Source organism: Argopecten irradians, unplaced genomic scaffold (genome assembly GCF_041381155.1).
Source record: "Argopecten irradians isolate NY unplaced genomic scaffold, Ai_NY scaffold_0127, whole genome shotgun sequence".
In the NCBI taxonomy this organism is placed as follows: Eukaryota; Metazoa; Mollusca; class Bivalvia; order Pectinida; family Pectinidae; genus Argopecten; species Argopecten irradians.
Window position 1 is genome coordinate 55,423 of NW_027187594.1, and position 17,485 is coordinate 72,907.

At 35.0% G+C, this 17,485-nt stretch overlaps 1 protein-coding gene across 1 annotated transcript; it reads right to left on the bottom strand.

The window, feature by feature from the left end:
- Positions 1-218: 218 nt before the first annotated feature.
- Positions 219-17,480, bottom strand: LOC138311819 (tyrosine-protein kinase JAK2-like; the record flags this gene model as incomplete). The annotated part of the gene is given in 15 exon segments (XM_069253003.1): positions 219-4,660; positions 5,673-5,969; positions 7,027-7,199; positions 7,622-7,746; positions 9,032-9,206; positions 9,931-10,210; positions 10,794-11,060; positions 12,118-12,287; positions 13,832-13,950; positions 14,384-14,573; positions 15,048-15,238; positions 16,462-16,638; positions 16,897-16,951; positions 16,953-17,099; positions 17,436-17,480. Coding segments are annotated over 15 exon segments (2,451 nt in total), but the record flags the coding sequence as incomplete, so codon positions are not given.
- Positions 17,481-17,485: the final 5 nt, after the last annotated feature.

Consider the following 17,485-nt stretch of genomic DNA (forward strand, 5'->3'; position numbering starts at 1 on the left):
TTAAAAAATAACGATGTACATAAAAATGGCAAACCAATGATGTAGAACAACCGAGTAAAATCTATCATACAAGCAGTTGTTGTAGAGACAGTAAAATATGTATCTTATCTATCCGATAGATTTAGACTATAACAGCCTCCCTATGCTTTATGAAAATTAAGTTGTTTGATACCAAATGAAATTCGTCATTGGTGAGTCACAAATAACAAAGAAAGAAATCTGTTTAGAATTCTGTTTATGGTTAATTCTCCAAGGAAGCTGAAGGCAAGAAATGTCAGTGATAATACAGGACATCAAAAAACTGTTAGAATTATAAATAAAAGTGTATTCTGAATGGTTTGGTTTAATTTATCCACTTTTTTCGCATTTTTCCTTTGGTTATCTCTCGTTCAAAGTTGATAATTCAGTGTCAAAACAAGGTAAACTTATATATACCGAAGACACGTGTATCATCGACATACATGTAGGTCTACAGCTGGTAGGAAGAATGCACGTGAATTATGTAAACGTATCATACGTTTTACCATGCCACAATTAACAACAAAGAATCCAATCATCTGTGTATATGAGTTTTGAAAGAACAACCCAATATTTTTACTTACAATGTATAAATCAATAACTGACAATGCACTTCCTTTTTTTAATAAATGTTTATTTTTTCAATAAAAAAAATATGAATATATATATATATACTGATTAAAAATCGCCGTTATCAAACACAGAGAAGGAGTTTCCAATCTCTATGTATATGTGTTTTTGTTACATGTGTTAGTGAGTGTATTTAAAACAAAGGTGACATACGCAGGGAGAACGATTACATTTTGTTTTATTTACTACCAAGTTCCAGCAAGTCGCAGGATTGGGGAAATCTCGGAGAAATTTCTGGCAATCTACGGAAATCAAACACCTTTCCGAAGATTGCTGTATATTTCTCCGAAGTGTTACCATTGCTTTGCCTACCTGTAATTCAACCCTACGTTTAGGCCATGTGCTCGAGTAATGCGTGTACCCGTTATCACTGTAGTGCAACTAGTACGGCAACGATGTTTTGATCCGTTTCCGGTATCGCTTCGATATACGAGTACCGAGCAGGTAGGTTCCAACTTGAAGAGTTTAAATACATTGCGCATGGTGTTGCAGACCGATATTTAGCTCAAGTGTTAATTAGATATCCTACCTTGTATTAAGATCGTGATTTCACGCAAAGTACTCCTATTTATCATACAATTGTGACACTTACATACAGCTTGATGCGAGTTCCTAGCAAAAACTTCAAGTTTTCATCTATATCTTGCTTATTATTCAAGATATTCACAAGATTTGACTGAGAAACAAATTATTAGGTTCATATATTTGATGAAGAATAAAGAGTGATTGACCCATTGATTACATCGTTGTGTCAGTCTTTGCGCAACGGTTTTGATCGATGATATTGCGAAAAAGTGTACGGTTTGGAGTTTGAGATTGCAACGGTTTGGTATTTATATGATGGCATCTCCATGCGTAATAGAATCCAACCGTAACGTATTAAGCACAGGGATCTGAGAATTAGTTACAGTTTCTATAATTATGGCCCCACCAGAATGCCCATAGACTATTTTTAGATGTTTTAGGGACGTAAATAAAAAAAAAATCAGTAAAAATCCTATTCTACATTAAACACACAGAGTACAATGTAGCATAGGATATAGACCCCTAAAACGTCTAAAATGGTGTTTGGGTACTCTTGTGGGTCCACGATTACATCATAATTAATGTGCATAAATCTATAAACTGTAAATAATTATCAGATCCCTAGCTGTGGCATTAATTACATTTGTCCAGTTCACCTTTAAAACAATAGTTTGCCGCTGTCCACTCGGTCACACTGACCAATGCATATATACTATTATACTAATTAGGTACATTTTTATTATACGAATGAGATGTGTGTACCTGCATCTGATATGTACATGATTTCGTATACTGTTTTTATGCCCATAATTACAATGCCTATAGGTCTCTCCAATCCTTTGATGTGGAATTAAAGAGTTTTTACTCTTGAAAACTTTTGAATTTATGAATTTTTTTATTGCATACCAACAAAAACTATTTTGGGAGAATTTTAACGGCAAAATTTGCTGTAAATATGCCATAGAGTCGGACATCTTGTACCGCCGTCCTCAATTCCTAGCGTAACCACAAGGATAATTGAAAAAGATACAATTCATTTCAATATGGACCAACCAAAGAACCCATAGACCATGTTTACACGTTTAAGAGGTCTAGATAAAAAATCGGTTAAATCACATTCTACTAAGTATACGTATATATTGCGAAAGGTGGAAAGCTCCCCGACACGCACAAAAAAAAAAAAAAAAAAAAAAAAATCTACCACACCTGCGCTTTAGCGGCCAAAAATCATATTTCTAGGAAGTCTAAAGAAACAGATTACTAACGTTGGAAATAGCGATACCTTTTCCTTTTAAAATCGTATAAAATGGTCCATGGGCAATGTGTTGGGTGTACATTGATACAACTGATGTGACAATGATATCTATTACTTATATGGCTTTGTTCCATAAAGAATGTGTATGATGTGACAATGATACCTATTCCTTATATGGCTTTGTTCCATTAAGTATGTATATGATGTGACAATGATATATATTCCTTATATGGCTTTGTTCCATTAAGTATGTATATGATGTGACAATGATATCTATTACTTATATGGCTTTGTTCCATAAAGAATGTGTATGATGTGACAATGATATCTATTACTTATATGGCTTTGTTCCATTAAGTATGTATATGATGTGACAATGATATCTATTACTTTTTGGCTTTGTTCCATAAAGAATGTGTATGATGTGACAATGATATCTATTCCTTATATGGCTTTGTTCCATTAAGTATGTATATGATGTGACAATGATATCTATTCCTTATATGGCTTTGTTCCATAAAGTATGTGACTTTACACACAGTGATTCCTGTTACATGGGTACCAGTATTACTAATACTCTTAACATCATCAGATGATATACAATACTGTGAAAAAATGTGAAGCATAATAAATATTATATCAATTTCAAATAAAATAATTTATTTTTATTGAATAAACTTAAATAAAACCTTTGCAAGCATATATTACATCTGTCGTTCGTTTGTAGCCTGATCCTGACCGTATAAAACTGTACTGTTCATACAAATGTAGCACTACAAAAACTACATATCAGCAACATGAATTGTTTCTTCACATCTACCTGTGTCATACATGATATAAGTATTTGTATCCAGGTAGATATCGTATGGATATACAAAGTCCTGTATATGTGTTAATAATCAGAACATGTTAATTGGTGTTTAAATTCTTAGGAGAAGGCAATGAAGACTGTTACACTGGTTTGGTTGACAAACTTGGTTTTGACCTGCTGAGAAGTTTTTTTTTTCTCAATCAATCACCACTTTTCATCTGAAATGACTGCCTGTCAATAACAGTGAGGACATTGAAGATGAATTTCATTTTATTATAAAATGTGAATATTATTTAGCTTTAAGAAAGCATTTTATTAAGAAATATTTTTCATTAGACTGAGTATGTACAAATTAATTCGACTTTTAGAAACAGAGAACAGCACAGAGTTATCAAATTTAGCAAAACATATTAAATTAAGTAATAAAAAAAGAAAAAAAAACATTTTATAAGTTAAATTTAGCTTTATCCCTCTACACTAGTCTTATTTATACTTACGAGAGTTGTTTGTGTGTCAGTGCGTATGTAAGTATGTCGAGAGAGCGGGTGTTTTTGAATGGATGTAAGTGTGGATTTTGTGTATTGTGTTTGTATATATGTTTGTTTCAAACCGATGAGCAGAAAGGCTCATGGTAATAAAAGAATTGAATTGAATAACAACCATCTACAATTATGTATGGGTTTTTACTATAAAATGAGACTCCGTTTCTGTAGAGTCACAGCACTATTGTTAGTAAGCCATACTAAATTATCTGCGTGTTCAACACCTGACTAGCAAAAAATGTGTGAAACGAGTAATATAATCTATTCGAGGCCCCAGAATGGAATGATCGATTCCGCAGGTACTTTTCACATCTGCAGCTCAATATTAACAGATTAATAACTTTGGTGTCCGCCTGCTGAGAATTTCAATCTCTTAATCCGTTATCACTTTATCAACAACTCGTATCTCAATCCACATGATCTAATTTCTTAATCCGTTATCTCTGTCAACAACTCGAATCTCAATCCACAAGATCCAATCTCTTAATCCGTTATCTCTGTCAACAACTCGAATTTCAATCCACAAGATCCAATCTCTTAATCCGTTATCACTGTCAACAACTCGAATCTCAATCCACATGATCCAATCTCTTAATCCGTTATCACTGTCAACAACTCGAATCTCAATCAACATGATCCAATCTCTTAATCCGTTATCACTGTCAACAACTCGAATCTCAATCCACATGATCCAGCGTTTGCCACGTTTTGAAAATGTCGGTTATATAACACATTAACCCAGTCATCCCTGAAATTTTATAATGAACTGTTCCAGCCTTTGAATCAGGATAGTGTAAATGTGTCGTCAGGTGAACGAGTTAATGTCCTATTTTCTGTGTCTACTGTTGAAGTGCTCTCCCATATTTATCCAGTAAAGCTCTGTAAGAAAAAAATCACAGAAATACAAAATATATCACCATACAAGTTAACCCATTCGCCCCTGTAATTTCATAATAGATTGGTCTAGTCCAAATCAGGGGTGTAAGTTAAACTTGTTTCAGAGAACATTTAATATTCATTTACAATATGGCAGTTACACTAAACCAACTTATTTTAGCATGTTTTTAAAGGACTATATATGGTCTGCGCTCTTTTTGGCCCTCAAAATTCGTCAAATTTTCAAAACTGTTATTTAGTATTTAAATTGTTTGATTTGACATATTTAGTACATCCTAAATCATACTTAGTTCTTTCGCAGATTTCACTAATGATAAAAAAAAAAATCATAAAACTAATTCGTCAAGAAAATAAGTTGTTTACAGTAGATGTATCAGAGTTACTTCCCTTCATTATGTCGGTGCTGATTGACAGTGAAGGTAAGTAACTCTGGTACATTACCATGGTTACATGGTACATGCATTGAGCATGCTTAAACTGCTATAGGTAGTATGCTGATAAAATCATCAAAGACATCTTTGGAACTATGATCTATATTTGAATTTCCAAAATATTAGAGTTGCAAAATCTATTTACATGTAAAGGAGAAATATGAACAAATGCAATATTCAGTTTTTGAAATACAATGTACAACTTTCATATTAATGCAGAGGCATATCGTGTATTTTTTAGACACAATAAACTGTTATCCAGTAATTTCGGTAAAAGAGAATTTCAAGATCATTTTAGAACTGATCAAATGGATACAAACGTCCAACTGATTTTAGGGGAAATAACTCTAACAGTTCTTCTTCAAAATGTTTTTTGTGTATAACTTAGGGTTAAAAAATATCTTAATTAATTCAAAGGGAAATAACTCTAACAATAAGCTAGCACCTTCTTTAAGATGTTTCTATGTACAATGTAAAGGTAAGGTTATGTATAACCCAGCCCAACCCAACCCCACATCCATTTTATTGTATGGACAACACAACACGATTCTGTAGAGACTTACAAACACTTTTCATGTAGAGTTGTGAACTGAGGTCGATCTTTGGCCTCCCACGCCCAACAATCCATCATCAGCTGATACACGTCGTCTGGACAATTCTTTGTCTTCTCCTTCTTCAGTCGGAACCCTTTCTCCATGTGAGCCAGGCCAATGGTTATCAGGTTCTGTATGTCTTTGCCTCCGACCTCACAAATGTTTGGGATTTCTCCGAGGGTGAAGATTTCCCAGGCGACAATTCCGTAACTCCACACGTCACTCTCATGTGACAGGCGCTGCTTTAGGAGAACTTCTGGGGCACACCTGTATAAATGAAATATATACCAGATTTTAAATTTTGATTGATATTCAATCATTTATGGAGGGACCCTGCAGTATTCTGTGTTTGTATACTACAGAGTTATCTCCCTTGTGGGTAGACAACCATTGTGACATCATCATTTTGTGAGCAAATTAATTTATTACTTTACACTCATAAACACATTATGTTACAATCAATACCTAACCACAAGGGCAGATAACTCTGTAATATGCAAAAGGAGAGTAGTGAACAAGACATGGAAAATATATTGTTCTTTCATACTTCACAATATTAACTCATGATTGCTATTGTTCTTTCATACTTCACAATATTAACTCATGATTGCTAAGTAAAATTAGTGGCCTATGGGCCTAATTAACGGTTATCTGACTATTGACACAATACAGCACAGTCAAAGTAGACAGAAGGCAAAACAACTTTGCATCAATACAAAAGGAATCAAATAGACTTTTTTAAACTAACAATACAAGGATTGTATACTAGAAATTCTATACACTGTATTTGGCAGTTGTGAACTTAAATGATGGTCGAGGTCATTTGTCTGAACAAACTCAATAGCCCTTCATCCCAGCATGTCACAAGCCCAATATCAGGTCTCTAGGGCTCTTAGTTATTCACAAGAAAGTTGTTTTAAAAAATTAGCATTTTTGACCCCTGACCTTGAATGGAGGTCAAGGTCATTCAATTGAACAAGCATGGTAACTCTTCATCCCAGCATGCTAAACTAGGCCAAATATCACTACCCTGCAATTTTCAGTTATTGAGAAGTCATTTTGTTTGTGCATAGCGGAAGCCAAGTACTACAGGTCACGGCTGAAGATGACGGACAATGCATGATGACAATAGGTTATCACGACCCTTCAAGTTAGATGACTTTAAATCAAGACTTTCAGTTCTTTTTGGGTAAGACCACAGACTTTAAATTATGTAGTTAAACAGACACCTTCAGAAATCCCATCCCTATTTCATTGTGTGGCATAAAACCATGTTTCCTAATTTATCCAGACACAGGTCTATATAGTAACATATGATACTAACCACCAGCATGGCATCTTTTTCTCGTTGCCACGGCGATAGTAATCCTTGTCCTGTTGAATCGCCTTGGAGAGTCCGAAGTCGGATATTTTGGCCATCATATTGTCCATTAGTAGAATGTTTCTGGCAGCCAAATCACAATGAATGATTCTCTTCTGGGCAAGGTATTTCATTCCCTGGAATTAGCATATGTGTCTTATGTTAATATATAAATAATGGTATTATTCTATCGTACTTCTCATTTCACAAATCAACTTTTTGTTGCAATGTTAATGGAATCATGAAATTATCTTTTAGGACAACGCTATCCTTACTATAAATATTTGATTGTAATAAGCATATATTTTGTACCACTCCAGATTTTCTCTCTTGAAAATACATAACTAACAAGAGGCAAAGGAATAGCAACCTTATTCTTGCAATTTACTCCTCTCACAAATAAAAATAGACTCATTTCCCAAGATTATAAAACAGTCTCAAGGTTGGATATAGCAAATCCCAGATAATGTTATACAAATACTGTTTACGAGAGATCTTATTGGTTAGGCCAATTTTCCAGCCTAAGGCCATTGTGAAATTCTGGTCACCGAAGACTTACCGAGGCAATGTCGTTCATGATTCCGAGGTTCTGACATAGTGAGAGTGAGGCTCGGCCTGATTTACACTTGGACAGATACTCAGACAAGGAGCCTTTGGGAACAAACTCCATCACGAGCATGTGAGCTGGAAATACATAGAGCAAGTCAGGTCAATAAACTGTCTTTTTCTGTTATTAAATTTTGCAATTTCCATTTCAAAATAAGTTTGCGAATATTAAAGATGCTCCACTGCCGACAGAGAATAAATGATATTCATCATTTGAACAATAATTGGTGTCTAATCGTGTATGTATATATCTAAACAACACAAAACATAATGTAAAAAAAATTTGCGAATTTGAAAATTGAATGGAAATTGGAATTTTCTATCAGTGTAAATGATGAAAATGATAATTTGCAGAGAAATTTTTTTTCAAATTAACTGTTATTCAATTAACTTGCGAAATTGGTGAAAGTAAATCTCGCACAAAAGAAAGTTGATTTACAGTGTTTGTGTTACCTGTTAACTGTATAATACACATGTAAACATGTTTGCTTACTGGTGAAGTTCTTTGCAATTATATGTTTGAATCCTATTCTTCAACCATCAAAAAAAATCCACAGATGGAACATTTTCTCTTCAGCTATGTTTTATTACCCAATACATACTCCTATGAATAGGATTTGTATCTGGATACTTATCCTACGGCCTGTTCTAGTACCTGGATATGTATTCTATGCATAAGATTTGCATCTAGATACATATCCTATGGGGATACTAATTCCACTTATGTAACATAGAAGTAAACTGGGCCAGGCAAACATACAGACATACAATGACGTGGTTTATGGTTTCATTAGTTAATATTCTGTTGATAGCTAGGGACATTTAAGAACATCACAGGCTCAATAGGTGGAGTAATGACGCAATGCTCAGAGAAACTAGAGGCCCAGAGAGGCCTGTATTGCTCACATGGTTTAATTTGTTGTACTGAGAAATGTTCTTAATACATGTTTGGTGTTTATTTCCTCAAAGATTTACTTCTAATTTATTGTTGTGCCCCACCCCTCTCCCCCACTCCTTGTGCCCAAGAGTCAAGATTAATACAAACTCTGTTACCCTTACTACAAGGATGTTCTGGGCAAATTTGGTTACATGGCATGCAGAACTCTTTGGCTATTAGAGATTAAAAGAAATGTTGACGGACAAACAACTATGATGGATGATGGACGCTGCGCCGTGACATTTAGCCAAGTAAGCTATAAACACAGACCAGCAGTCAGTACTTGGCAAATGCCTACATGGGATTCGTATTTGTGTCCCAGAAATGGAGGAATTGTTATTTGTCCAGACATATTTTCTTAACCACTCGGCACCCCCCAATACAGGTGGAATAAAGTGTGAAATGATGAAAGTCTAAAACACTTACAATCTCGGACAAATCCTTTAAAAGTGACGATATTAGGATGAGATGCCGTTCCAAAGACATCTACCTCATCCCAAAAGAGTTCCTCGTTGCGTCGGTTGAAGTAGCTTTCTGCAATTACTTTAATGGCGACCTCCTCCTGCTTGTATAGCCCTTTGAATACGGAACCAAACTCGCCCTGAAGTGAAAGTCAATGAAAATTTATTTCATTAAAGATTTTCCATCACCGACAGAGCATAATTGGTTATCATACTTTTAACTAGAATCGGTTTATATTCATGTAAATGTATATAATATGTATGTCTAATTAAAATAAAAGTAAAATTAAGTGAACTTGTTTTGCCTTTGGTAGATACACAATCAGTCCTTCATTTCAGATAGGGCATAGTGCCATGGATTTTTTTCGGGACATAATTAATTATTTTCAATATTTTTGTAATAAAGTAAAATAAGAAGCTCAAACTTTTCAATGCTGGTTATGGTGTACAGTAAGTAATTATTGTAACTAAGGAAAACACTAGTTTGTCTGATCCTGTTATTTATAGAGAAAATGTCATTCGTCAGCAGTGTAGCATCATCATTTAAATATAGTAACATTATTCTGATTTGCATATTGAGCACTTTTAACATGATTACATAGATTAACACTATACTTTTTTGCTTACTTATTATCTATATACATTGTATATTTATCTATTCTTAATAGAAATCCATGGCATCTTGACTTTCATGAGATAAAATAAGCCATACTAATGTTATCATATATGGGGATTCACACATAGAAAACACATCATGTTTACCTGCCACCTGATTTAATGACATGCCTTTATATGTCAAAGCAAGAAAATCTGTTTAGCAAACTTTTTGCAGGTGACCTGTAAAACTGCTCATAATTTACTCACCTGCCCCAAAACTTTGTCCCTATAGACATGTAAATCCTTCTTGGAAATAAGAAAATCTAATTTATCTCTCGGACTCCTGGGTAATCTGTCTGAGTGTGAATCCATTGGACTGCCAGGAGAGGTTATTTCAGGGGAGATAACTCCTCGGTTGGCAGGGGTAGTAACAGTTTGGAAAGCAGGGGCGATAATCACAGAGATTTGTTGTTGTTTTGTAACTTGATCTTCTTGTAAAACAGATTTCAATTGTGTTTCCTCAGGTCGAAGCACCTGTAGAATTTCACTGAAAAAATGGAATGGTATAGTCAGAAGCATATATACATAGGGATCGGAAACTCCTCATTTGTCTTGTTGACAGGCAGAGGGACCTGTGGTATTTAGGCATTTCCCCATTGCTAACCACTTTAAATATATTCTTTTAAAACATGATACATATGATACATATTTTTGCATCAATACAAAGTTTAAACATTATGTAATAGTTTGATATGACCTGAGTTTTATAGATTAATTTGTTTTTATACAATTTTTAAAAGCATGAAAATATGTTAAATAGAGTAAATACATCAAATAGAAAATAAGAAGGCAGCATTTCTTCCATAGAAAAGGTAATCGCCACAATATATTAAAGGGAGATAACCCTTGCTTACATGCACTAATTCTTAATCTCCATAGAAAAGGTAATCGCCACAGTAAATTAAAGGGTGATAACCCTTGTTTACATGCACACATTCTTAATTTCCATAGAAAAGGCAATCGCCACAGTAAATTAAAGGGAGATAACCCTTGTTTACATGCACACATTCTTAATTTCCATAGAAAAGGCAATCGCCACAGTAAATTAAAGGGAGATAATCCATGCTTACGTGCACTCCTTCTGAATCTCCTGAAAAGTTGGCCGTTCCCTTGGTTCATATTTCCAGCACCACATCATAAGGTTCCTGACCTGTTCCGGACATCCTTCTGGACTCTCCAGTCGGGTCCCATCCACAAGTCGTTGTGTTAGGTCTTTTAAGTCCTTGCCGTAGGACGGACGTTTGCCGTGAGTAAACGCTTCCCACAATACCACTCCATAACTCCACACATCGCCAGGGGTGGTGAATTTCAAGTGCATCAGTCCCTCAGGGGAACACCTATATCAACAAACAGTGGATAAATAGTCTATTTAACAAGAATTTCACATAGTTATTTGTGTGTAAGTTCATTAAATGTTCACTCGATATATATAGGATCTTACATGAGTGTTCATTTCATGAGATTTTATGAAACAAGTCTAGGAAGTTTTTATTTTTGCAAGCCTTGGCTCATATGAAATAAACATAAATTTAAGATACTTTTTATCACATAACTACAAAAACCTAATAACAAAAAGTTTCACGCCAAAATGTATTTTTCGAAAATCCAGTGGTGGCAGGCATTTTGTCCCCCTCTCCTTGTAATCCTGACTTCACATAATTTTTCATGACGTCATTTTATTGTTTCTGTCTGACGCCACAATGAATTTTCAGCCAATGAAAATCACTCCAGGTCATATTACACCAGTGACACATGCAAAAATATTGCACAGGCTGATGTGAATAACGAAAATCAGGACAAATAATTACCTAGCAATAGATTCACAGTCAATCACACACTACTTTTGTATATGCATATTACAGAGTAATCTGTCCTTGCGGGTAGGTATTGATTGTAACGTCACATGTTTGCAAGCGTAACCAACATCATATTTTTCTGAGAAAAAATAATGACGTCATAATGGATACCTATCCGCAAGGGAAATAACTCTGAAATATGCAAAGATAGAATAGTGTCCGGAGAATCAGGTACAGCTTAACACCCATGTATGTAAACAATAAGTCAGGATCATTAAGTTATACTTGATATACTGATCTCTGTTATTCCATCTTAGCATATCATAGAGTTGCCTCCCTTGCAGGAATTAGGTATCTATTGTGATATCATTATTTTGTCAGCAAAACTCATGTCATTTTCATAGGAAACTTTGAATGTGACCTTCGCAAACACATGATGTCACAATCAATACCTACCTACAAGGGCAGATAACCCTGTAATATGCAAAATTACAGAATAAAGCATGATAGATTTATGAGTGCTGTGATTATAGATCAAATTAATAAAATACAAAAACAGAACTATGCACAACTTTCACACTAAATATTGTTTTCTCACCAAGATGCTGGCAGTTCCTTTTCCCTTGAACGGCGATAGTATTCTTTGTCATTTAAGTTCCTTGCCAGTCCAAAGTCAGAGATCTTAGCACGTAGACCTATGGTCATTAGAATGTTTCTGCCAGCAAGATCCGAGTGAATGATTCGTTTTTCTGACATGTATTTCATTCCCTGTAAAATCATAGAGCCAAAACTGAACTCAAATTATCAAAACATTAAATTAGAATGGTTTAAATCATGTTTAGAATGGTTAGAGAATACAGAGAACTACAAATGTTAGTTTGAGACATACTGAAAATAAACTTAATTTCACATCGATTTAATTTCAACAAAGATTTTATTTCACAATCTATACTTTTCTGATTCTATATATATATAGAAAAAATAATTATAAGTAATATAAGAAATATAATTCAATATTATATTTATATATAATATTAGAAATAATATTATATTTATTAATTTATATATATACATAAATAAATTGAATTATTTAGAATACATATATATATATACATGTATATATATATATGGCCATAACATGGTAACATATATAGATGTAATATCTAAATAAATGATGTCATAGAAACAAACATGAGGCCTATAGGCCTTAACAGTCATCTGAGTTGAATATAGAAAGAAACAAAGACATATAAACACTATATACTGGCCCTTGAAGTCGGTCAGTGATTTTATAGATTTGATTTTTTGATCTATGAATAGCATTGCTTCCATCAAACCTGAGAATTTTAGTCATTTTGACCCTATTTGGCCCCGCCCCTCTGGTCCCCCAGGGGGTCAGTGAGGACAGGTATGGATGTTAAAATGCTATATCTCTGGCTAATAAACAGACCCCAGTGTCATATATTTCACAATTTTGTAAAGGAACTTAAGACCTTTCCATCTATGAAAAGTATTTGATTCTCCAGGATTTCAGAAGAAGATTTCTGAAGTTTAAGCCCATTTGACCCCATCCCTAAGGCCCCTGGGAGTAAGTCATGGAAAATTTGTTAATAGGATTCAATGGCCATCTCATACTGATAATTCTGACAACATTTGACTCATTTGCCATTACATATGACCATATAATGTTCAGAAGGTGGAAACGAGAGACCCCAGGGTCATATAATCTATAACTTTGTAAAGGAAACGAGAGACCCCAGGGTCATATAATCTATAACTTTGTAAAGGAGACGAGAGACCCCAGGGTCATATAATTCATAATTTTGTAAAGGAGACGAGAGACCCCAGGGTCATATAATCTATAACTTTGTAAAGGAGACGAGAGACCCCAGGGTCATATAATTCATAATTTTGTAAAGGATCTTTCTATCTATGAAGAGTATTTGATTCTACCACATCTGTGAGTGGAGAAAAAGATTTGAAATTTTAGTCAATTTTACCCCTTTTGGCCCCTTCCACAGCCCCCTGGGTGTTGGGGGTCATATAATTCACAATTTTGATTCACCTTATGCCTTAGAAGGTTTGTGCAAGATTTCATTGAAATTGCTTCAGCAGTTTTGGAGAAGTTGAAAATGTCAATTGTTTACGGACATACTACGGACAAAAGGGGATTAGAATAGGTCACTTGAGACTTTGTCTCAGGTGACCTATTAAAATGTCATACTGACTGATTAAGGCATAGCATTATACGAATCAGACAAAGGAGACACTTTGTAGAATAGAGAAAAGCATGAGTTGAAAAAGTACCATACCTCTGCGATGTCCAACATTATATCCATCAGTTTGTCTGGCGAGAGGCACTGGTTCTTTTCCTGTTGTTTTCTCAGGAAACAACTCATTGACCCATTATCTACATACTCCATGACGATCTCTGAAATACACAATTTATAAAAGTATATCAATCTTCAGGTCAACATAAAAATTAAAACCAGTTTTAGTGAAGCAGGAACTTAAGTATTTGATCTTTGCAATGTTTTGTTTTGATCAGAAAAAAAATTGGATCAAGTTAGAAGTAGTTCTGTCAGATGTTTAAAGAAATCATATTGATGGATTGAGGTATCTTATATTGACAGATAAATAATTTGGTATGGACAGATAGAGAGGATCTTACATGGGTGACTATGTGATAAGTCCAATAATTTGATATGCCACGAGCCTTTAGTCACGAGTGTAAGTTCTATTTATCACATAACTTTTATTAATTGAAATATAAGCAAAACTTTAAACTTTGTCTCTATATAAAACTATAGAAATGTTATCATCTGAAGATAAAGCTTATGAACAAAAAGAGCTCTAGAACTTACTATCGTTACAAATGCCGAAGAAACGGACAATGTTGGGGTGACGCAATTCCTCCATCATTTTCGCTTCTCGTTTGAATTCCTGACTCTCCAGTACCGATCTGTAGTCCTTTCCCTTAAGACACTTGGCTGCTATCTGTATACGCCGTTCTTGGAACCTTAAGTAGCCCAGCATCACTTTCCCGTAGTGTCCCTGTGGTAAACAAAACACTGTCTCGGTCAACATAACTATTTCTAGTTCATGTAATATCATATTCACCAGCACACACGTTCATAATTGTATAAATTCTTGGCACTTTTACATTCTATCTTTTACAAATGATATAATAAGAGCAAAATTCACTCAAAATAGACTTAAAATATCTTCTAAACATTAATGTAAAAGCAAAAGTCAGTAGCACTTTTAAGCATTGATGTCACTATTTTTTAATTTTATCGGGGTATCAAAAAAAAAAAAAAAATAGTTTTCAAACTGTGTGAATCCGCCTGGCCAATCAGAAAGCCAGATTTGGTATGAAAACAAAGAAATATTAATTATAGTCTATTGTCAAACAGATGAAGTAATATAGATTATTTTTAGAATTGAATCATGTTAACTATTCAAAAATTAGAGCATATTGAAATATAATCAGAGGTTTTTACGATCACTATGTTTTAGTATATTTACCTCTCCGAGAGTTTTATTGGAGATTTCTAGTTGTGTGCTCCTGATCATTGCTGGATTCTCCGAGTTCGGGTCTGGTAGAGGCCTCTGAGGGGTAGGAAACGGGACATTGGGTAAACTTCTACGGGGAGCTGGAGGAACAGGCCCAGGTCTGTGGTCTTGTATTGGGGGCACTTCTGGAACCACTTGTTTTACTGTAAAAGAAATTATAATTTCATGCAAGTTAATTTCTTATCTCTAATTTCTTTCTTATTTTTTAAGTACGCAGGGTACTGTTATACATTAAATGAATAAATATGTGGAAGTACAGAGAAAAATACACATTCCTGTCTAGTGTCCTGACCAGGAATCAAACACCGGTCTCCAGCGTGAAAATATATCTACACTTCTCTATCTATACTGAGCCAAAGAAGCACGCCCTGTGGGTTGATTGACAGAGGCTGTATTTAACACTATGTACAAACCAAACCGACCCCCTCATTTTAGATATAGGCAGGTATCCTTTCTACCCTCTTCCTGTGTAAGATTCATGAGTGTTCTCTTACCCTGACAGGGATATCCACAATTTTACCAATGTGAGATTTTTCTATTTCATCCTAGGGTAAAGATAAGCTATACAAGAACTTTGCTCGTGAGACACAAGTGATCATAGAGTTAGAGAAAAAAGTCATTATTATACCTCACTTTCATTTAGAATATTCTGATTGGATTGAACTTGATCACATGACATTGAATAATTCAGATATTTCACTGGAAATGGAAGGGGAGGGAATTAACCCCAGGGAAATAACCTCTTAGAAGTTCCGCATGCGACCGGAAGTTGACGTCATCTGCAGCGTCAACCAACAATGGCAATGCAGTCACTTTCTTATGTGCAGCCACACGAATTTAGCAATGTTGTTTGGAGATATCTTCATGAGTTCTTTTACTAGAGATTTAGATATCTTGTTGATTTAACAAATTAATGGATTGGTTTTAATTTTGTTCATTATAATGAAAGAATTATGTCCCTATGTGTTGGGGTACATCTAGAATGGTCTCCCTGGAAAGAGTTATTCTTCACCCTCGAGAAAATAACTCTTTCCAGGGAGACAATTCTAGATGTACCCCGACAGAAAGAGCTATAATTGTACATTACAGACATGTGAAATCTGACCTTCATGGAACAGGCATGTTAAATCTGACCTTCAGGGAACAGGCATGTTAAATCTGACCTTCAGGGAACAGACATGTTAAATCTGACCTTCAGGGAACAGGCATGTTAAATCTGACCTTCAGGGAACAGACATGTTAAATCTGACCTTCAGGGAACAGGCATGTTAAATCTGACCTTCAGGGAACAGACATCTTAAATCTGAACTTCAGGGAACAGGCATGTTAAATCTGACCTTCAGGGAACAGACAATTTATACATTACCTCTTGTTTCATGATCCTCTTCAGTATGATGGAAACTATCTTTAAGTTCTGGAGTACGGAAATCTGACGGGATAGCCGGAACTTCATCATCACTCTCTGGCTCGTGTGATGTTTCTGCTTCTGACCAAATCGGATAATTATCATCCTGGATGCTATCGTAGTCATGGTATTCATTAGCTGTGGAATTAAAGATTCACTGTTAGGAGGATGTGAAAGTTTATCACATACTCTGCTGTACAACCAGGGACTTCAATGATGTAATATTTTTGCATATTTCACTAGTTTAATGTAACTTTAAGCATTTTCAGTGGTTAGATTTTTTATCATAATGTCATGATTTAACGTCAGAAACCAATGAAGTGAAATCAGGATTCAAGTAAAATCTAAAATCGTCACCGGTACAGAAAGTGTAAATGTTTAGAATCACTGACTTACCATAGGATGCTGTTAGAGTGTTAAGGTCGCGTACAAGTTCCTTGGCTGTGGGGCGTTTCCTCAGGGGAGATCACTCTACACTTATCAATCATGTCGGCCATGGTGGTCTTACACTTAGTGATGTGTGTGGGGTCAGAAGTCTGAATCCTCAGACCTTCAATGTTGGGTAACCGGTTATTGTCTGATCGATAAAACTTCTTTTGCTGAAGGAAATTAAAAAGAAAACATCATCAACTGCTAATATGGTCAAACTTGTCTATAAAGACCAGCGAAGGGACAAAGCCAAGTAGTCTGATAAACTGGTCAAAATGTATGGAAATTGGCTATTTCTTTACCCTAGAAAAGTCATGTTATTTACAATTATACGGGGGGTGGTCGCTAAGTCAGGTTGGCTGTATTCATTTGTCTGTATGATTTCCCACCTCCACATATCTAAGTGGGGAACTGGAAAGGATTACAGTATGGCACGAGACACAACAGGACTAAATGGACACTTTATTTAAACTCACAAAATCCAATTATGAACAAAAAACACTTACTCCATCAAATGACATTGATGACAGAGGCGGCTTGTCTATGGGGTTTTCTC